The sequence below is a fragment of the Vanellus vanellus genome (assembly GCF_965231255.1).
Source record: "Vanellus vanellus genome assembly, chromosome: 1".
NCBI lineage: Eukaryota > Metazoa > Chordata > Aves > Charadriiformes > Charadriidae > Vanellus > Vanellus vanellus.
In genome coordinates this window covers 63,458,266-63,481,533 of record NC_138905.1, presented here as the reverse complement: position 1 = coordinate 63,481,533, position 23,268 = coordinate 63,458,266, and the positions used below count along the sequence as shown (strand labels likewise).

Here is a 23,268-nt window from a genome sequence, read left to right as displayed (position 1 = left end):
TTGCGCAGTGATGAGCTTCACCTCTACAGTTTGATTTGCAATTGATGTTAATAAGGGGATGGCTTACAGGGAAAGCAGTCAGCATGAAGACAAGTGTGGAGGCCCTACCTTTGACTGGGAACGATAATCGGTGTGGTGCTCTAAATTTGACATGGCTTTTTTATAGCTTGTGAGATCCAGGAACGGGTAGGCCTGTAGAAAAATAAGCGAAGGCACATTTTCTGCTTTCCACTGCTTATAGTGCAGCCCAGCAATGAAGAGCAGTAAGCAAGGCAAAGGTGGGTGACAGGGTAAGTCTGGAAAGGGGGCCCCTGAGGTGCTGAGCCCGATCCCCTGAGCTTGCAGGCACCTGTGTTTTCCCCCAAGCCTTTTCATAAACTGATAAAGCTTTAAAGCTCTGTCTTCTTAGGTGATTTTGGCTCCCCGGTGTGAATAAGCTCAGTAACACATGTCCTTGCCTTCATGCCGCAAAACTCATGAATTTGAGGAATTTTTTTTTTTTTTGGTACACCAGTAAGAGATGTTGTTAGGAAAGAGGTAAAGGAGCCAAAAAATTCAGCTTGGTGGCCAGATTTTAGGAGAACTTTTGCAGAGGGGCAGAGAGGTGGTTGGCTTGCTCATATATGTATGAAAACAGGAAAAAGAAAAGATGGGAAGACTGATGTCTTCAGCAGGGCAGAAAGGAGGGGAGAGACAAGAGACAATGTGAAAGGTGTAGGAAAACGTTGTGTGATTTCTCAAACCATGAAAACAAAGATGAGAAGACTTACATTTTTATTTCTGCTTGCAGACTATAAATACTGTGTTAAAGGGGAGGGTTTTTTTGATTCACTGATAGCAACTGGAAATTCGGGGACAGCCGTATAAAAGCTAAGCACTGAGCAGAAGGCAGTGGTGCTGAGCAGTTTTGTGATACAGTGACAAGCAATAGATGCAGAAAACAAACATCTGCTTTGCTGCCCAGCACTCACAGGACAGCTTCTTGCCTGAAGAACAGGCTAGGGTCTGCATGCATATGGTTAAGACTTAGAAATGTCATTGGCAATGGGGAAGGAAACATATCTGAGTCCTCTATGGCACCTCCATAGAGTGGTCCTCTGGTACCAAAGAGATGTGCAAGAAAATCCATTAGAGTGCAGGGAAAAAATATTTTTTGTACCATTAATTAAAAAAAACCAACCTTACTACAGCTTTATCTCATCCTTTCTTAATTTCTACTTTTGTGCATGCTTTGTAACGCACATAATTTATCAGTACAGTAGTACATGTGTATAACTTATTAATAAGTACATATATATATTGTGTGTGTGCTCAAAAATGTTTTACTGTTAGGGTTTCACAATCAAAAAGGTTTGGAGATCACTGCTCTATGGAGCCCTTAGAAACAGAAAATGTAGCAAATTAATTGATAAAATATAGTATGACAACTTGGACAATGCATTTTTTAATGTAAATCCACAGTGTGCTGCAGACATTACTGCTTTGAAAGTCTTGCATTGTGACGTTAATCCATCAGAGAAGGTCAGAGCGAAAAGGGCTTCTTCCCATTGATTTGGGATGCGGCTGAGCACGGCAGTGAAGCTGGAGTGTCGGTGTTGCCCATTTCTACATCTGGCTAAAGCATTCACAAAGGAGGGGGTGTTGGGAACAGGATCAGTGGTGTTACAGTAAATTTAAGGAGTGGGTTAATTTGGTAGTTGAGAAGTAACCTTCATGTTGCGCAAATTATTTACATGCTTCACCCTCCATCACACTAGTGCCTGTACAGAAAGGGCAAAATCCTTATATTGCTTTTATTACGCTCAGTCCTTGCTGCTGCTTTCCGTAAGTCAGATTTTGTCAGCCCTTCTCATGCTCTGCAATACTTTTTTATTCCAGCACTACAGCCAATTAACGCAACCATATCAAATGAGATTACTTGCAGAGCGGGTCTGATCCAAACCCCACTGAGGTCAGCTAAGGAACTCCCGTGGTCTTCAGCACATTTGGGATAAGGCCCAGGATAAAGAGCTTGTTCAAATAGGGCGGTTGAATGAGTCCCTAGCTCTTTTCAATAGATTTGATTGAGCTGTGCTAACAGTTTTTTCCAACTGGAAAAAAATAGATAACAGCATGTTTGCATACGGGCTTGTGCTCTCCTCCTTTCTTTCCCCCTCCTCCCTGCGTGCACATGTATTTAGCACAGAGGCAGACGCGTGGTTGTGTCAACTAACTGACATGAAGCAGCATATCTCTGATAAAACTGGGACTCTGTTTGATGTAGTTGCAGTCAAATGTGCTTGATTTGAATACGAGATTTTTTTGAAATCTATTTTTATGCAGATTTTAAAACCTGCAAGGTAATGAGTCAATAAGGCAGCTATTAACACTTCAATCTTTCTGATATCCAGAATAAGAAAAAGAGACGGATGAGATCTGGCTGTTGTAGATTTAACCAGCTTTTTCATGTTTGGGTTAAATTAACCCTGTTTTATATGCTGAGTTTCATGTTTGAGTAGTTCCAGATTTCTGAAAATGTGAGGTTCAACTACATGAAACAGCGTTTAGGTGTGCAGAGATGTGCACAGTGATATTTCTTGACTGCATTCTTCCTCCATTTCCACATTTATATTTCTCTGATAACGTCCTTTTTTTTCAAGGTAATCACACCATAACTTTCACTCACCTTAAAAACTGTGTGCTAGGACTGCCTGCTCATGACTGTCCTCGTGTTTTCTCTATATTGATCACAGCAGGCTTGAATAATGAGCTTCAATTTTTGTCATTAGTGCGGGCCATGGAAGCACTGTGTCCAATTATTTAAAAGAAAAAACACAGAAACTGCTTCATTATATATTTTAGAAAGGAATGTTCTGTTTTCGTGTAAGGTCCCAGCATAAGTGACATATACACTAAATCTTTTGTTTCTTTTTCTTGCCCCTTTCAAGGTATGATCTTAGTTATACTTCCTGAGAGTCGCCTGTGTACAAACACAGGATGCTATTGAATGTATGAACTATGCCTAACATTCACATATTTATGATTACTGCATGTTCAGACTGAGTAATTATACATGACAGTGCAGATAATTAGGGGTTCGCGTAGGCACGCACTTGGTAAAATTGTACAGACAGTTGTGTGTCTCAGCTGTGTGAAAATTGTGCCTCTACTCTTCAAACTAAAGCTTTTGAGGGCTAAAGAAGTTTTATACAGAGAACAGGTAGGGCGAACCCAACAGTTCAGTTGTTGCCACGCAAGACACACAGCAGACGTGCAGCAGTCTGCTTCTTGCTGAATCGGCATTTCTCGGGGCTGACCTACGGGTCCGTGTGTTGCTGAGGTGGGGCACCCCATTCCCGGGGCTCTGTCAAAGCTCCGGCCGCCTTTCTAAGATACACACTTAACAAACCCGTCATTGTTCGTCTCATCCTTCCTCTGTTCTGTTTTCCACTCCTACATACTGGAACACAAGAGGTTCCACTTAAATTTGAGAAGAAACTTCTTCTCAGTGAGGGTGACAGAGCACTGGCACAGGCTGCCCAGGGAGGTTGTGGAGTCCCCTTCTCTGGAGACATTCAAAACTCGCCTGGACGCCTTCCTGTGCAACCTCATCTAGGTGTTCCTGCTCCGACAGGGGGATTGGACTAGATGATCTTTTGAGGTCCCTTCCAATCCCTAGCATACTGTGATACTGTGATACTGTGATACTGTTGTTTCTTCCTTGCATTACTGGTACAGCTGCAAACAGTTTCAGCTGGGCACTTCTGTCATCTTAACTCTTCTGATCTTTGCGGTCAAAGCTCCTTTCCTCTGCTACCCTCAGGTGTCTGTAGTTGGACACTTACCTATAGCTAATGCCATGATTTCTTTTTTTTCTTGAGGAACAGTTGTGTGCCTGCAACTTCCCTTTGTTTCTGAAGAATTTGTGGGCAATGGCTGGCTAAGATAGGGCCCCTTCATTTAAGTGGCTAAATGTAGATTTCGGAGCTTTGTCTTTTGACACCCAAGTTTGAAAAAATGTGGCTGCAGGCGGCGATGCAAACTGCATGATCTCTCTCCTTTATAATGAGGGAAACACTGAAATACGTTTCCAATAAGCGAGGATAATGTCATGCGGAATATGCAGCCTCTGGGTTACTCCTCGTTGTTTTTTAATTAAATCCAGGAAAGTTTGTTTCGTTTAAGAGCTTTGTAAGCTGGGAATTGCGGAGTACCGGTTGTGCCCGCAACTGCCGTTTTGCTGCTTGAACAGAAGCAGGGCCACGGCCAATTCGCTGGCGAGGTGGAGAAGCCCGAGCAGCTAACAGGGACGCTGTAATTACTGCGTACTCGGGGTGCCTCGGCTGCCTGAGCTCACACACCATCTTTCATAGGCACTAAAATATCTTTAAAAGCCAACAAAAACTACCCCACGCTTGCGCCATTTTGGAGACGTGCAGCCTCTTTTTTCACCAGCCACAACTTGCTAATGGAACAATAGGAACCAGCGTAGCCTGGGATGACTGGTCCGAGGATGTTTCGCAAGGGCCTCTGACTCATCTCCCGTCTATTCGTTTCAGCGTTTCACCAACCAGGTGCAGGCAAGTAAGATACTCATCTGCCCTTTTGCCAACATGCCGGCAGCTGTAACTCTAAAAGCCTCTTTGTCTAAGCTCAGTCACAAGCACTTCAGAGAACCCAGTCCCCAAATTTTGTCCCATCACCGTGCACTGCCATCAAACTCCCTTTTTTTTTTTTTTTTTTTCCCCTTTTTCTTTTCCTTTTTCTCTTCCCTTTTCAAATGCTGGTTTCTAACACCACAGGTCAGTCTTTCACTGCTTTGCTCCGTAGGAAGAAAAGCTACGCTAGGGTGTGTGTGAAAGCCCACGCCAGCGGTCGAGCAACAGGAGGCAAATTGTGCACACACAAAAAAGGGCTATGCTCCGCGGTAAAATACAACTCTCTTCAAAAAGACTTGTTTCAGAATCAAAAAGGCGACTGTTCTTCTGGCTCTGATCTCTCAGGTGAGACAAATAATAGCACAACTTTAATTTTCAGGAGGTTTAAGCCCACAGGTTGCCTGCTCATTGTAACAAGTCTCAGGTGCTTCATATGTTGCTAATGGAATAATTAACCCTGCCTGCCTGCATCTCATAGAGTGGTAAACTAGTGTGAGCACGGCTGCTGAAGGACATGTGGTCTCCTCTGGTTGCTCATGTTTTGAAGTTGAGATTATACCTTATGAGGTCTAGTATCTAGCAGTAGATGAGAAGAATGAGTTGTTTCTCAGTTTATGTTGACGAGGAGACTTGGTTAGAGGTTTGCTATATCAGTATGTCTTTTAGAAAGTGCTCTACTTAGTGGAAAATGTGCTTCGTCTCGCTGACTTTGAAATGGTAAGTTTTGCATCTTTTTTCCTCCTTCCTTAAAACATGCTTTAGTTTACTGTCAGTTAGTGTAAGTTGGAAATCATTCTTTGCAGCTTTTCATACATCCATACGTGTGTATCCCTCTGTACATCCAGAGGGTTGCACAAAGTCCTGCAATGATCTTGTGCTGTAGTCGTAAGGTTCGAAAAAAGTGACTACGTTGTGGTCTTGCATCTCTGTCTGTGGCTGTGCTGTTTAATAAGAGACATTCCCCCATGCACATGTAGAAGGGTTTCTTTTGTTGTTTTTCCCCTTTCGTTAAAGAAAAAAAACTCAGACAGCTATTGTGAACAGTGATTATTTTTTTTTTAGTTATGATGATTGTTTTTTATTCATTAATTTTTATAAAGTGGAAGACTTATGGGATGATTGGTTTCCCGAGTAGGCTTTATATGGTATGAGGAAGAGAGACTTGCCTTTCCTCACAGAGGTCTTTGTGGTGTCTTTAGATAGAAGGCTCCATGCTCTAAAACACATTTAATGAAACCGCATGGTAGAGTAAGGTGCTAAAATAAAAGCCAAGGGCTAGATTCTAATAAACCTTTCAATACAGAAAAGCCAAAACGTGTCTGGGACTGTTTGGCTAATTGTTTGCTGGGTTGGTATCTTTCCTTAGGCTCCCATTTAAAGAGGCAAAGTATTTGTCTTTGCAGATAAGATGTGGGCAGTTTCCAGCCAAAGCCTTTTTGTTGCTGTCTTTAGCTGTGTGACTGTACTGGTGTGGAATGGGCCAGTTTAGTGACTTTGTCACTGATTTGTATTGGTAGCACAAATCCCTCCCTGATGGAAGAGGAGGAAAATAGTTCCTCTTCCACCAATAGCAAACACCGAGAGCTATAGTTAATCGTTTGTTTATTTATAGACCAGAATGAGCTACGCTTCCATCTAGTTTGACTTCCTGTGTATTCAGGCTGCGCATTTTCTTTTAGACTTTGTAGGGGGAAGTGCTGTGTGGTGTGGGTTTGTGTTTGGTTGTCTTTTTTTTTTTTTTTTTTCCCCCTCCTCCCCTTAAAAAAAGGAGTAGGGGGAAGTTTTCTTCTAAAAGCTGAAAGCTATAGTGAGTCCACTGGCTTCCCTGGTAAACCGTTTTAATCTTTATGTGCCCTCCATCTCAAGAAATGACATCTGAATTCGGGGTTACGTTTCTGTAATGTCTATACCCAGCTCCGTGAGTGCTTTGGCTTTGTCAGGGAGGATGGAAAGCTGCTTGCTGTCAGAGCTCGTTCCAGCGTAAGTATTTGCAGACCGCAGTCGAGGCACCTCTCAACTTGCTGCGCAATATGCTGCGCTAACTGAGCTCCTTAAGCTTCCCACTTAAAAGTTGTTTTTATTTTTTCTGCCCCATCCTTAGAGCTCTTTCTACAAGCGTCCTCTGAGCTGCACCCCGTGCTCCCACGCCTTTCCTGAACAGCGGCGGGACAGGACTGTGTGTAACCGTTGTGCGGTTGTCTCACCTGTGCCAGAAATGTCGTTTCCTTGCTTCTGCCTGGTAGCCCCTTCTTATACCCCTGGGGATTACGTTGGTGCTTCTGGCCCCACCAGCAATGCTTCCAGCTCTGATCGAAGCGGTGACCGAGGACATGTCTGTGGCATTTCCAAGCAGAGCTTTCCATCCTGGAGGTGTGATCCGAGTTTCTGCTTCCTCGATGTATCGTCCGGCTGCCAGATGACTTCACTTCCCTGCTGCTTAGCTGCGGCCTGTCCTTTTTGCTCTGTGCTATCCTACCCATCTTTGTGCCAGTGGTTAACTTGGCCAGGAAAGAGCTTTAGAGCCACTGTGTCTAAGGGAAACATTACACATAGTGACTGAGCTGACCTAATAGCTCACAGCTGCCAAAAGGGATCTTCCTCTTCCCAAAACCCACTTGCTGGTGCTGACCGCGGCACTCATCTGGCCCCTCAGTGGACCTGTCCGGCTCACTACATGGGCACCCTTCCCTCTCCTTCTAGCCACCAGCAAAATAAGTTCATTTCTGCTGGGCTAGTTTGCTGGTTTAGTGGCTGCAACCGCTCAGGCAGGGGTCAGGGAAAGCAGCAAGAGGGAAGATGTGGAGGTGGATGGTAGGGGAAGGGAACAACTTCTTTCAGCAGCAGTGGGCTCTCAGATTGTCTCAGCAGCCCTGCTCTAAGAGTTGACCGGCTGGCTGGCTGGCTGGATTGTATCCGTATAAATACCATGGCCAGGATGGGTTTGTCATTGTTCAGGTGAGCAGGACTGTTGCTGGTGGTGTGATGCCCAAAGGCTATCGAACAGCTGCCAGGGCAGATTTTCAACTATCAAGTCCCACGGCCACTCCGACAGCTCTATGGCAGCAGGATGCTAGAGAGAGACCCATAGACAAACTCCTTAGCACGGAAAATCTGGGGTCCGATTTAAGTGGCTGTAACTCATGATTCCTTTAACTAGTGAATTAAGAAACTATCCCTGTAAATCCGCCTAGTAAAAGTCCTGCTGATTAATACCTCATAGTTATTGGCCATGTTTTGTGGCCCAGCATTGAGCCAGCTTTTAGCTTGTCTACTTTGGTGTCATGTTCGTTGTCTGTGTTGTGGGAGGTCCTTTAGGCAAAATATTATGTGGTCTCGTGATTTTAGCGCATTGGACTAGCCCAAGTACTTGCTGTTGGAAGAGTTGTATTTGTCAACCATATCTATACCCCTGCCAAAAAAACACACACCCCAGCCCAAAATGAAAGGCTTGTTTAACAATGCTGAAAGGTATTAATTACATTTTTAGCCTCTCCTCAAATTCCTTGTTGATGGCATCCCAAATTGATAGTTCCATTATTTTCTGTAAGGATGATGTCAGGCTAATTGACTTATTAACACTGCTTTCCTCTTGTCCCTTTACATTTCAGGATTATGCTGGCAGTCCTTCAAATGCTCCGAGTTGTGCTAGTGTTCCAGGTTTTGTTAAAAATCAGTATTGTGAGTGCAGAGCATCTTCGCCATTTTGTTAGGCATATGTTATGTGATGCTACTTAATTTCAAAAACGTTCACCTTCAGCAGGATGCTGCCTCATTTTTTCCTCAGTTACAAACTGTACCTTTTCTACTGCATAAGTTTAAGAAATGTTTTTTGAAAGTATTGTTTGTCTAAATACTGATACCTGTGGATCCAAACGTGAAACCAATCAATCTTCTAAACCACTTCGAGTAGGCAGACACCTGATTCCTTCCTCACATAACTTCCATTTTCCTCTTTCCTCTTCCAAGAATTCTTAAGGTTTGTTATCTTTTTCTATTTTATCTTGAGGACAGGGAATTGTCAGAGCATAGAGCCTTTACACCAACTCGCAGGTCCCTAGGCTAATGTGGTAGTCATTGGTGGGTTCTGGCTGTTTGCATGGATTTGAAGTAAGAGGAGTTGAGAAGGTCTAGGTTCTCCAGTGAGCAGCACGAACAATAGGAGAGAACAAGACTAACTGTAACCGGTGGGACTGTAGCATAGCAAATCTTCAGCCTTGAATGTTAGGCTTTGAGTGTTGTTCTGTAGAAGAGCTTCCCAAGGAGGAGGAAAACAGCCCTTTCTGAAGGGGGCTGGTGTGAATGCTCTATAGCAGAGTGTCATCTTAACATGCCTCTGCTGCAGATGTGTCTTCAAGGGATAGGGGCATGTTACAGATAGATGCTCAGTGTGAATAAAAGCATGAATGACGTACAGAACCTCTTGTGGAAAATGAACAGTATTCAAACCTTGCAAAATTGTTACGTATTCATCTTGTTCTGTGGGGAAATCAACAGATTTAGTCTGTGTGTATACATGCACATGAATGTACATATATGGATGTACACATAAATATAGAATTATGGTTTCCTAAAGGACTTGAAAGTACCTTAGCTTGAGTTAGCTATTCCTAGTGTATTGACAGAGTGCGTAAATAAAGCAGCTACTATGCAGTGTGATATGTCAGTATGGGAATGCATCACCTTACCTGGGCATTTACTGTGCAACCACTGTTTCACTTACCACTTGGGGGAGATGTCAAAATTAAAGCTTATCTTCATAGCTCTGGTAATGGCCAGTGAGGGTCACCTTTTTCCAGGTTGACACATTTGGCACATGGTATATTAGATTTGTGCACTACTACACTTTACTTGGTTTGAGTGGATTGTGCTAATGCTTTCCTGAGTGTCTTTTTTTGTATTCCTTCAATTCAAAGATTTCTGTCTGTTGTTGGTTTTTTGGTTTTGTTTTTTTTTTTTTTTTTTGCCATGATTGGATTTTCCAGTCTAGCTTCTCTTAGGACAGGCACTAAACTCAAACTCCCCAGCAATCAGTAGAAGTATTTGTCTTCAGGCCTCCAGCTTCATGTCTTATGGTTAGCTTCTTGGAGGCAAACTAAAGCTGGAAATAACGATGCCGATCTGGAATGAGCCTTAAAAAAAAATAAAATCATTGTTTTAGTTAGCACAAGAAACACACAAACCCAACTGTAATAATTATGAACTTATTTCATTGTGATAGAGTCTCTCCCTTATGTGTGGCTCAAGGTAGCGTTGAGATCCCACATCCCCTCTCCAGTACGTGACTTCTCTGAGACTCTGACTGGCTGAGTGGCCCTTTTCTTTCTCCTGACAAGCCTCTTTCTTCCTGCCAGGATTTCTGCAATTTGTATCAGGCCTTGCTCTTATTCTCTTCTGCTCTCGAACCCAATTCTGTTGTCAGTCCTTTTGTTTTTATCATCTTCTTAATCTCTTTTCAAGTGTCTGTGTATCAGCATCTAGTTTCTTTGTTCTGCCGCTGGAAAATATCACTGACCTGCGCCCAGGCACTTGCAGAGAGGGTGAAGAAAACTGCCTTCTCTGGGCTTCAGCTCTCCTCTTTCCTCTCTTTGAAGGTGAATCGTTCATGGTAGTGACTCGCTATCATTACCTCCCTGTGGAATTTTAGTTCATTGTAGTAGTTAAAAAGTAATTGAATGACAGCGCACAGACTTCCCTCCACTTTAGTTTTCTTTTCGGCAGGAGCTACGAACCCCCGTCAAAGATCAGGGCTCCACGGTGCACATGAAGGCAGCGTGATGTAATGGAAAGATGGTCGCTGTCTCAGCGAGTTTGATATTGAGGGGTTGAAGCGTTTTGCTTTCGTGTGCCAGGAGCATTTGAGACTGAAGGAAAGAGGGTGAGCTGGGACAGGGGTGCAGTAGCAGGTCCTTTGAGAGACGCCGCCAAGGGGGTCTTCAACGGATTTGTAGGTTACTCACGGATTCATACATTACTTGTCTAACAGTATGTCAGATGTTCAAAAACACTAGAGTCAAAGGAACGGGCAACGGTAACGGGCTTTCCTCTGTGAGCAGGGAGCAACGACTACAAATTGCATCCAGGAGCCTGCCAGATAAACGGTTTGAGAGCCAACGTGACCGATACGAGAGCAAAGACGTTTCATTAAGATCAGCTGTTCCTGTCATGTGCGCAACTGCTTTGCGGAGAAGAGGACTGTGGCTGTGTGGATTATGGAAGATCCAGACAAGCGGGCTGCGGAGTAAGCTGTCGTGTGCTATGACACCGAGTAATGCAAATCAACTCTCTTCCAGGAAAGCCATTTCCATGTCAGCCTCTACATGAAAATTATCTGACTTGAACAAGGGTCTCTTTATAAAGTTAAGCAAATTATTCTTCAGGGTTGGAATTTGTCTGTGTCATGGAGGAATGGCCAGAATGGACTTCAAAGTGCAGTCTGAAGATGAGATAATGTGCAACAAGCACTTTTTTTTTTTTTTTTTCATAACCAGCAGCCCAGAGAGGAACATGTCAGCTTAAAAAGTATATTTCTGTCTGAATGGTCCAACCTGCTGTTTTACAAGTAATGGCGTGGCATTACTATGTTTTTCGGCGATTAAAGAAGGGAAATACCTTTCAGTTGATTCTTCTCTGGATTTGACACTTTGTGCACGCGCCGTGTTGCTATTCCTGCATGTAGTCAGTTGCTCAGACTCCTTACGGCTTCAATGGGTGATTCAGAGCTCCAGGAAACCCCAATTGCTTTTGTTTTGCTTTTAATTTGGATGACACTTGGGAGCAACACTTGAGCCTGCTTTTTCGAGGCAGTTTTTTGAGTTCAGAGGCTCTCCTTGAAGTTTGCCTCTTGCGATCCTTTCATCCAGTCTGTTTGAAATTCTGTTTTTCCTTTGGCTTTGTTTGGCACCTATTCAACTACTTTCTGTTTTGTAGTAGGTATCAGCCCTTGTTAGTGGCCCACGATAGCTTACTCGGGCTGGTGATGGTGCTGACTGCTCAAGCGCACTGAAAGGCGATTCAAATAATTTCACTGCTCTTCCTGTCTCGTGCCTATGGTTGCTAAAAGGTATTCTGCTAGTGCTGGGGGAGGGAATAAAAGTTATACGTATTCCTTGCTCTGTCTACTTACAAGATGAATTCATGTTATGAAAAGGACTGAGTTACTCCTCTTTCCTGTGGGCTCAACTTTTGTCAGTCCAAAGGTACTCAAGAAGCCATGAATTAGGTGCAAAAGAAAAGAAGAGGCTGAGATTATTTTCTGTATTCCCACAAGCCTTTGAACTCCACTTTTGTACTTTCACTCACTGTTTGTGTGCAGGAGCCTTGAGCTTGGAAGAATCGTCCCTTCTTCCCTTCAGGAATTAATGATGTTGTTCCTTGGTGACCACAGTACTTTGCTGCTTTTCATGAAGGGAGCTCTGGACGCCCTTCACTTCAGTTTTAGTGGTATTAAACCATGCAACAAAATGCAGAGCTCTGGACTTGCACTGTTTAGATGCATGTATGGTAGCTTCTCTTGTTTAATTCTGGGGCTTTGCAGCCATCACCGATGCTATTTTGTGATGTAGCAGATTGTCATTTGTTCCCTGAAGCATTCTCACTTCCAGTGGGTCCTTCTGCGCCGCTTCATGCGGCTGCTTCAGCCACCTGTCAGGACATGGGATCACTTTTTCAGAGGTGTTTTGTGCCTCCTTTGTACCTGAATGATGTGGAAATGAAATGTGTGCGAAGTGTAATTTAATCATTTGTGGTGGTTTTTATTTGTTATTGGGATTGAGAAACAGAGGAATGAAAATCTGAGCAAGAAAATCAAAATAGAGAGGCATCCTTTCTCCTTGTGGCATCAGAGTACTCCCAGTTTTTAAGTCATGGGGAGCAGGCAGAGTCTCCAGGATTAATTTCAAGTTTATCGTAGGCTGTCTGGTATGTATGGTATTATAGCATCTTTCCTGTAATTAAGGGTCAGACAATGTTGTCATTGTCACCCCTCTACTATAATGGATTAGAACTTGCATAAAATAACTAGCTATGAGCTGAGATTTCATGTGCGCTCTCAGACTGAGAGCCAGCACTTCCTTTATTTTTAATCTGGCATGCTTAATTATAGGCAGGTCTGAGAGCACCACAAATTAAGGTTGTGTGATGCTCCCATTATACAACTCTATTTTCAATTGCTTATTGCTTTATCAAACTCTAAGCAGCTGGGCTTGAAGTTTTTCAGGGCTGGTGTCTGCCTTAGGTGGAATTATTGAAAAATTTCAGTTAAAGAGAGATCTGTCATTTCTGAAGACAGACTAAAGAAAAATGTTGGTTTGCTTGTTTTATTTTTGGAATCTGTCTTGTTTGTTTATTTATTTATTTATTACTCTTTAGATGTGGTGTGGTTTTTTCTTTTTTTTTTTATATTAGCTTTGATGCAGGGATTCAATATTTGGTGAGAGGAGGTGTTTTTTGTCAATGGATGTACTTTTTGCCTTTCTCATGCAAATTTGGGCAACTTGTAAGTCTCTGAAAAATTGCGGTTAGCACACGTTCACTGGAATCTCTTATGTTTATATATAATTTCAAGCTAATACTCCCGATTCTGTCTTGGCGAAGCGTAGTCCCACCCTTTTTCTGTGCGGAGGGTTGACCAGGCAGCAAGTCCCTGAGAGCAGTTCAGCTTGCTCCAATTACAGGGACTGAGAAAAGCGTTTCTGTAATGGATCCCCCGTGTGATAGCATCGATGGGCAGTAGACCTGCAAGCGGGGAGCCTGCCTCACCCCTCCACCAGCCCTTTCCCCCCCCTTGACTCACCCACTACCTGTGTGCAGCGCTGCCGGGGAGGAGAGAAAGGTGGTGTGCTGTGGGTGTCGAGGTGATAAGAAAGGAGGCGACTTGTGCAAGGGTTCCCGGGAGGAATTGCTGCGTGGAGGATGGCAAATGGCTGATACGAAACAGCATGGGACTGTGTGGGGAAGGGATCGGTTGGGGAGCTCGTGATGGGAGGTGAGGCAGAGGCTGGGCGAGGGGAGCAGTGCAGGTCCGCTCAAGTGAGAAGCGGAGATTGGGCCTGGGGTGGCGGCAGGTCCGTGGATGAGGAAGAGCAGGGATGCGGCGGTGCTGCCAGAGGAGCAGATAAAGGCTCGCTGGTGAGGTGTCAGCACCCAGCAAGGAGCCTAGCATTTTGGTTTAGGAACTCTTCAATTCTGCTGTTTTTTCTTTCTGAGGAGTTATTAGCGAGACGCTCTGGCAGGCTGTGCCTCGCAGCTCCCTTGCGTGAAAGACAACCTGCTTATTCTGTCGGCTCTGCCATTAGCTCACTTGGCAAAGGTCTCTGCCATAGTCCTAGGGTCTTTTGATGACCCCTGGGGATGCAAAACGATGCAATGTGATGGATTTTTAATGAGCTTTTAAAAAACCTGAGAACTTGCACAGAAAATTGCATTAAAGGCACATTATTGAGGTTGTAAAGTCAAGCACACGCAAGTTAGGAAATGCCAGAACAAAGTTGGGCTGTGGACCATTAATTCAGGCTCTCTGTACACTATGAAATGATCTCCAGTGCTCTGATCACATCTGCTTCTGGTCAGCAGGACCTCTGCCACATTCAGTGCACTGGATGGATGGTGGCCCCTTGATGTTAACTTAAAAATAAATACATAAAATAATTATTTCATGTGCTGTGTAATTATGAGGTCTGTCTGCATTTATCCAGAACTGTCTCGAGGGAGGTGAATTACCCCTGCGGTCTGTCAGAGCTGCTCATTTGAGACTACAAGTGAGGACAATGCCTGGACGTTTATTCCAGTAACTCTTTTTGTCTGTGTGTTGGTGCCTGCCATATGTATGCTGACAGGCTGGCCTCAAAGAGGGAGGAAGGACTGTGTTCCCCACATCACCTTCGGTCAAGAAAGACGTCTCAGGCCCAAAAGCACTGGGAGGCATTGAGCCTCTGGAAGCAATTTTGTCTTTCCCAGGGCTTTTCCTGGCACCGTGTGGCTCCGTGCAGCCCTTGTGCCAGCTGGTTCTTAATATCACTGAGTGGCTCTGAACGTACTGTTGCTGTTGAGGAATGCGGTACAAGACCTCACCTCTAAAACCGGTTTCCTGACAGCAACAGACATCAAGCGAGTTGTCTGATAGACCAGGACTGCATGGATTAAAAAGTGAAAGGCAGCTGAAGTACGTATGCGCTAGTGGGAACACAACTTGGCTTTGCCTACATAGCACATCGCTACTTGATGTGTATGCAAGATAACGTTTCAGGAATGCAGCCACCATAGCACTGCAACCCCTCTTTGACCCTATGAAATAATGGGCTAGTGGCCTAGTGAGTACCTCCTTTATGGCAATGAAAAGCCAGAATGATCAGGCTCCCAAGCAGACTTTCCTCCCTCGATATAAACATGAAACTGCATCGCTCATCCATACCATTATTCCTGGTATGTAGGAATAGTTGAGATGCATACAGAAACTGGTGCCATGTTTTCTGCAAATGGAGTTGCATCACTAGGGTATGAACTTGCATAACGATTAGGAAGACAATTAAGCTGAAACTTCATGTCCTTTTAATTATGCAATTAAGATGTCCAATTACAAAATTAAGATATGTAATTAGGTGGGGAGGAAGAAAAAACCTTTGAAATTTTACTATGGTTTCTGAAAACTGTGTTTCTAGGAATGCACCTGTTTATGCAAACGTCAGTCTTCCTGGTTGAAGCAAGAACATGTATGGCTTTGAGGTGGTACCGTTTTCTTCCGTGTGCCTCATAATATTTGTGTGAATAAAAAGGGCGAAGACGAAATTAGTCCTTAAAAAAGATATGGTACCAGTGGTCCTAGGGAGTGAAAGGAAAGCTTGGCCTGTGGTTAAGGCAGTGGGGCTGTGACATGAGAGCTGATCTTAGCTATCAGCTCTGACCCAGGCTTCCTGCAGACATCGTGTATGGCCTCACATATGCACCAGACCTCAGATCTGCTGTGGACACTCCTCCTGGTGAAGAGACCACCCTTTGCATCTACAGGGGGTTGAGGTCCCACCTCCTTTCCCAAGGATATATGTTGCTATAAGGAGGCAACAGACTCTTCTGCGGTTGACCTCCATCATTTTGCTGAAAGGTCTTGAGCCAGCGATGAAGGGCTGAGGCTGTGGATTTATGACTCTTGTTCATTTGCTCTTTATTTGGAAAAGTCACCGCCCAGTGTGAAGGGGCCGCACTCTGAGAGAGGTGATGAAATATTGTCATTGGCCTGCTGTACGGACCATCTGTCTCTCCCAGGGCTACTCTGGAGCATGATGGAGCGTGTTGATTTTCTGTATGGGCTTTTTCATTTAATTGGCCTTGATTCACTGCTATTTTTTTTTTTTTTTTTAAATCAAAGCAACCCCCAAAACTTTAAACACACTGTGACAACCTGCAGCCTTATTACAGCCAGTCCCTTGAGCCTATCAGGTCTCTTAAGATAAGAGACACTAAAAAAATTGTTCAGCAGACCAGAACATTATGGATTAAAAAATGATTGTTAGCAGATAGATTATGTATAAATTTAATATTAGGCATATAATTTAACCTTTTCTGCACACTATTCCTGGTGAATTAGCAAGTGTTTCAATGAAACAATAATCCTGTGATCATTTAGGTTTTGCACCTGGAAAACGTCTGCCCCTGTGGAGGCAGATGGTGCAAGTGTGTAATGTCTGTCTTTTTCTCACACAATTATGTCAAAATTAAAACACTGGGAGTGTATGCAAGTGATTAAGGAGAGCAAGCATTATATGGAAGTTCTCATTATCTCCGAAACTAGTATTACAGCCCTACAAATTCATAGTTAAAAACTACAGGTTCGTTGAGCATGGAAATGAAATTGCAGTACTCCAATAGCCTTATTCCAAACCCGCTAAAGTCTCTTTTGAAGCTTACTTCTGGAATATACTAAAATTACACTCATGGAATTTTTTTTTTTTTTTTTTTTTTGAGGAATAGTAATAATTCCTTTCTCTGAGCCTGGTAGTCTACACAACCAAGTGTATTTCCTTTCAGCGAAAACCTCAATTTCCATCGGGGGTACTGCTAGGTAACAGTAAAGGGCAATTTGGTAACCGTTGTTGACCAAGGTTAGTAGAACAGGTTATGAGAGAGATTTACTTTCCCCATTTTTCTTTCTTCTGCGTTGGTGGGGAGTGCTTCAGGACCTACCTGTCTTTTGGGGATGGATGGCTGATTTAATTTTGTGTTTTGTTTTGTTTTTCTCTTAGTTAGTACACTTTCTGGAGGTAATAACCAGAGGTGGTTGTATCCATCTGGGGTGGTATCCACTTTCACTGCAGTACTCGCCCACTTGCAAGACCAGGGTTCTGTGTGTTCCTCTTATCAAAATGGGATCAGATAATGATTTTCTATCTTAAATACCCTGAGCATCAGACAAGAAGAAAGCAGCTCTCTAGTGACCCCACTACAGTATTTGTAAGGCAAAATTTCCCAGAGAGAGCCAAGAGCAGAAAGTCCAACTCTGTAGATAGCCCAGGGATGATACCAATGTTTCGGTGAGACTGTGCTTTCTAGGTAGTGCTCCCAGGAATGCTTGTGTATTCTATATGAGCCATCATTGTCATGTTGGGGAGGCTGCCGTTGTTTTGTATATTATCACTACTTTGTGAGCAAAATACATCCCAGTGTTAACTGGGATCTGGTATGGGTATATGTAAATAGAGGCAAGTAGGTGAAAATGCACGATGATAATCTCTTGTTTGGCAGGGATGATTTCCATTATCTCAGCAAAATACTTTGTTTTCCCACTCAGTCTTCCAAAATAACGCACCTCCCAGCTCCCAACAATGAGATTAAATAACATCACTTTTTTATCTGAGTGTCCTAGTTTATAGCTTTCAGATATTATTAGGTTGTACATTACTTAGATGCAGAAGGAATGACGCACTTTCTCTATTGAGAGAAATTTGGAGTAATTTCAATGGTATGTTGCACTCTGATGCAGAATTGGCAGCTCTGTAATGTTATCTGCTACACAAATTGATTGCACTTAATGGTGGAGTGTGTAATACTTTTTCTTGCAGTACTGATCAGTACTGACCTAGCTAGGCAGATGGCTAGTTCTGATGATTATATATCTGTCACAACTTAGGTTAATGATCTCTTGATTTTTAACTCTTTTCTCCCTATTTTTTTGCATGGTGTTTTGTGGAAAGAAGTTTGTATTTCAGGGAGCTTAAATCTGCCATGCCGGCCTACAGGAATGTATTTGGCATGTTAACTTTCTTTTAACAGTCATGTTTAATATATACAGAAAGCATCTAGCTCCGAGAGGCCATTTGAACGTCTTCAAAGAGTTATTGAATTGTTTATTGATCTGCTTCATTACTGCTGTCCCTCTGGTTCCTTATGAAGTCTTGTCACTTTGTTCAAAATATAATGCCAGGGTTTAAAATTAATAGTTGTGCAGGAAGCCCTACATGTGTAAATATTAGGGTATGTTTCTCCTTTGAGTGAGAATGTGCTAGATTGTCCAGTAAATATTGCTGCCATCAGAGTTTTATCCTTTTTTATGCCCCTCCTTTTTGCTCAATAAGACTCCTTCCTCTCTTCCTCTTAAGAAAACTGAAGTGTCTGAGGTTTTATCTTTTAGGTTTTATAACAATCTAATCTCTTATTCTGCTATTGGAAGCTTACAGACTAGTTTCTTGCTTAGGAAAATAAATTTGATTAATTTTCCCTCCTTCCCTTTAATCTTTTCCATGTGTCTCTCTTACATTTGCTAAATTCACAAACTAAAAGTGCCTGCTGATTTTTTTTTTTTTCCTTTTCATTAATTTATTAAATAACTTTTTGAAGCTTTTTAAGCTTATGAAATAGACAACATCCCATGGCAAGGAGTTCCATAGTTAGTATATTGGTTGCTTGGACAAGTGCTTCATTTTTAATCCTGTCACCTGAGTATTCATTTGTGGGGTTTAAATATATATATTTTTTTTTTAATAGTGAGTGATAATCCTTTACTTATTTTCTCTAAGACATGCAGGATCTTAAATATATCTGTCATATCCTGCAGTTCCTTCTTTTTCCAGCATTAAGATTATAGCCTGTCTGCTTATTCCTTGTGCAGAAGTCGTTCTGTATCTTTGGTCATCTTGGTCACCTCTCGGTATCTCTTCTATTTCTAGATTTTTGCATTTGACTTGGGTCTTCCAGTCCATTGGCTGTCTGTCTGCCCTTAGTGTGGCCCCACAGCAACAGCAGGAGGTTGCCTGACACCAGATTAATTTTTGCGATAAATTAACACAGGGGCGCGTTAAGTGGTAGAGTGAGAAATAAGACTTCCCGCTGGTTATAAGGTGGGCTCAGAACTGTTTCATTTAGATGCGCGGCTTCTGCAGGTGAACGTGTTGTGACCTCCTACAAGGCGACCCTGCCTGTTTGCACTCTTCCAGCTTCTAGCCCACCTCTCCTTCCCAGCAACAAAACCCGGCCACTGGTTTTCCCCCGCACTTAGCGCACAGCGCGGCGAGTCACTGGCCAAGTGTGTGTCATGGGTGTGCTGAGTAGCCGAATCACATAAATTAGCCTGTTCAAGTTAGCAGTTGCTTCTGGCTGAAAAGGCAAGGGTTTGTGCCACGGAGCTGTCAGATTCATGTATTGCTGATGTTCATCGTGTGTTACACCGGTCAATCTTTATTTTCTTCTTTTTTAAAGGAATCCCCGAGTCACTCCTTCCTCTCTCTCCACCACCCAAAATGGTGGGAATGAGCTGAAATATTGCAGAGGTGGGGAAAAGGGCTCTTAAAATACTATTTAAGGTTGCAGAACATAAGCTTTTACATTAGCAATGGCCAAAGTCAAGATTACCTGTGTTATGTTGGATCTTCTGTCTTTTGTGCACACAGTACCATCAGCCTTCAAGCACTTGCCTACTGTCATCTTTTCTGCAAAACTGCAGATATTTTAACAATACCAGAAATATTGTGAAATCATAGGGTAGAGCTAGATGTGTTTATTGATGAGATTTCTTTTTCTCCTGCTGGTCGTACCCTTTCGTTGTTATATTTCAGTGTGTAGCTTGACTACAGCCCTTCTGTTTCCCATCTCATTGTAAACCATGTTTCCTTACCTTTTGAAAACCTACTTCAAATGTAACTGAAGAAAAAGCATCAGAGAAAACTGCGTTAGGAGGGGAAAAAGGAAAGCAAATCCTCAGCTGTATGGAGCTGTCAGTAATGTTCAGAAGCTGACAAAGATGAACTGCTCACCTAAGCATAAATAGTCTGCAGAATCTGGGTGTTTCTTGTCCTGTGAAGCTGGGTGCGCCGTACTCGTTAGTTTTGTTCCTTTTTAAATATTTGGTGGTCACATCATTTACTTTGTGCAGCACAAGGCTCTGCTACAGTCACGTCTCACTTTGCAGTACCTGAAGATGAGGAGTCTATAGAGTGTCCGTTCTACAGTGAAATGAGTAGCCCAGCCTGGTGTTTTGTCATCGGCCGTGTATTTTACCGTGAAAACATCCAGAATCAAATGCTGCAAAATTGACGGGTTTCCATTGAGAGAGATTTTCATCTTTTCCACTGTTTACATACAGAAGATGAGGACTTTGCTATGACACAAAGACACAAATTTCAAACAGCAGCAGAAAATCCTCTCTTTGGGGAAGAAAATGTATCGTGTAGGCTGTTTGTCGTTTTGAAGTTAAAACATTTTTCCCCCAAGAGTATTAGCTGTTTCAATAAGGAAAAACTCTTATATTTTTTAAAGCATTTAAGTAGCCAAAAATTCAATAGTATGTATAAGATATGTAATAAATGTCGACTTCTGTGCATTTTTTCCATGATACCCTGTCATTCTGAAATAGTGCCCTTGCATAGGCTGAAGAAACTTCATTTCTATTGAGAGGGTTTGTGTTTGTGAAGGTTTCTACTCCCCCATAAGAAGACCATTGTTACACATTTGATCATTTTTAAATAGCATCTGATTATGATATTTGTAAGATATCTTCACAAAGGAAAACCCACTAAGAGAATAGGTACTGTGCTGCAGGAAGTCTTCTCAGGAAACAGAAGTACAAAAAGCTACTAACTCGATACTTAAGTCCCATTCTGCTTTGCTGGTCATGTGAGATTTAATTCTCTTAATTTTATATATTTCATTTCACAGCGTCATTCTTTCCTTTCTCTCCAGCTGGAGGAAAGGACCATTTTCTGACACCAGCTCTTCTTTTCTCTCCCCCATCCTCCCTGACTCCCAAGAATTGTGCACTGTTTGCCTGTTAGGTTAAACCAGCATATTCTTGCCTCTGCATCGTGTAGGGTGTTTCAAGTGAGGGATGTGTCAATTATTGGACCTGAAGGAGGAGAGATCCAAGTCATAGCAATGGGTTAGCACAGTCTTCGGAGTCAATAAGGCCATACGCTGGGATTAAGGGGGAGTCATCCCATTGGGATCTGAGGGCACAGCTTCTGCTGTCTCTCTGTTATGTCATTCAGATGACTTGAAGACTCCACAGATTAAAGCAGTTGATATCGTGACCTCTACACTGTATGCAGTTCACAGTCTTATTTTGGGCTAGATTTAATTTGCTCCCCAGGACTAAACAGTCTCACTGCACTTGGGGTTCAAAGCTGAAGGACTGCTTATTAGTTCAGACCTGCCGTGCTAAGGGATGAAGGATTGGAGCTGAGCTTCAAGTTCGGTTTCCTCTCAAAAAAGTATGGCTGTATGTGCCAAAACTGCCCCAAACATGGAATCATCGTGCGAGGGAAGCTTTAAAATACGCTATTGCTGTGAGCTAAGGTGTTAATATAGACACAGCCTTTATTAATCTTAAAGATCTTTTGCCCTGGTCCTCCTGGTGACAGGGTTCAGTGTGGTAGTATTCAGTATTATTGTGTCTTTAGCTAATCAAAGCTGCTGCTGTTAGCTCCTGCTCTTTCAGGTTTCATTAATTGAAGTCCACTCACTTAAATCCATTGTTTGTATTAAGAAAGGGGGAGGGCAGGAAAAAAAAAAAGACTTTGGGGTTGGTGTTTCCCCCCCCCCCCCCCACTATTGTCCCTGTCAACATGCCACAGTTTCATCTGAAACAAGGGATGCATGAAGCTTTTCAGTCTGGGTTTTGTTTTCCTGTATTTTTTATCTTTTGTTTAATTTGCTGACTGGCAGCTGGAAAATCACTTAATCAGCATATCTGGCCCAAATACTAGGCTTGACTTGAACATACTGACAGTGTCTTGGCTCACGCGCAACTGAGACTAGTTTGAATTCTTGTTCTGTGGTCCGTATAGGTAGCGGTGATGGAAGAAGACAATAATAGCCTGAAGACCTGTCTGGTTCCTTTCCCAGCTGTGCCACAGTAGTCAAACCCCGAATGCCTGTTTTGATCTCGTCTGTAACCTCATGTAGCTTTGGAGAGTCACTTCTGACTTACAAGACCCTCTGTGGGAAGAAGAGCAGCTCTCTATTTCCACTGCTCAATTTGCAGGCCTGTGTTTGAGTCCCTTCGTTCTTTTGCCCTCTCTGAAGCACCAGTGTATTGCGTTTATTTCTGTGACCCAGGAGCTACTGAGCAATGTCACCAGTTCTGTTTGACCAACACAGAAAGCATCTTCGACCTCTCTGAATCCAGGAAAGTCATCTGAACTAAATACTATCATAAGTCCTATCATGACAAGATCCAAAATCAACTTACTACCTTATTTTTTCCAGGTACTCCACGTCTGCATTCTCCAAACTAAGCAAAGTAGGGATCCGACATCCTCCACCTCTCCCTTTCATTGGAAACCTACTCTTTTTCCGTGAGGTAAGGTATGGTTTTCTTTGTGTCTATGAAAGTGATGGGAAGAGTGGATAGGAGGTAGGAGGAATTGAAGGGAATCACACACTTCAATGGTACCGTCTCTTCAAGCATCGCCTTCTGGAAAGAACAAGCAAAACACAGCTTTTTGGGTGAATTGGTAGAAGTTGTGTGTGAGCAGCTCTAATTTCAGGGTAAAATAAACTCGAGGGAAAGAAAATGTGTAAGCTCCTGCAGTTAATTACTTGAGCTTTTCCAAGAAAGGTCATGCCCTCAGTGAAACAAAGTTATGTGAATAGAGCAGACTATGTTAACTAGCCGCAACTTGTTTGTTCTGCGTGGTTTTGGCTCCTACGACCTCTCTCTTTGTGCTTTTGCTGATTGTAGACATTTATTTTAAAGCTTGTAATGTTGCTTGCTCCTCAGCAGTAACTGGAATTAGGTACCACTGAACTCTGTTGTTCTGTGCCCCCAGTGTTGCCATCCTGGACTGGGAGGAGGGAGGGAGGGGAAGTATTGGGGTTCTACCTCCAGATTTCGTTCCCTTATTTTTCTCACCCATGCCCTTTCATTAATCTGCTACTGCTGCATTTTTGTTCCTTGCATGACTTCAATAATGCGTCTGAGGGTCCAAGAGCTCCTAATAATGAGGAGCTGCCATTTCTCTGGTTGGATCTTACAGTAAGATCTTTCTTGCGCATTGCTCTTGCGTTCCAACAACTTTTCAGGAACTCTAGGCTAACTCCAGCAGCTGCCCAATTTCCTCTTTTAAGTGCCTGGTCATCAATATTCATGCTGAGATTTGAATTATTAACGAGAATATAGTGTCTCTTACCTTGGTCTTCATGGTGATTGTTC

General features: G+C 42.9%; 1 protein-coding gene across 1 annotated transcript in view; it reads left to right on the top strand.

The window, feature by feature from the left end:
* TBXAS1 (thromboxane A synthase 1) overlaps positions 1-23,268 on the top strand; it is a 233,219-nt gene that overhangs the window by 31,341 nt on the left and 178,610 nt on the right. Inside the window, exon 2 of the mRNA XM_082493832.1 lies at positions 22,323-22,416. Within this exon, the coding sequence (XP_082349958.1) occupies positions 22,323-22,416 (94 nt within the window). The remainder of the gene's footprint in view (positions 1-22,322; positions 22,417-23,268) is intronic.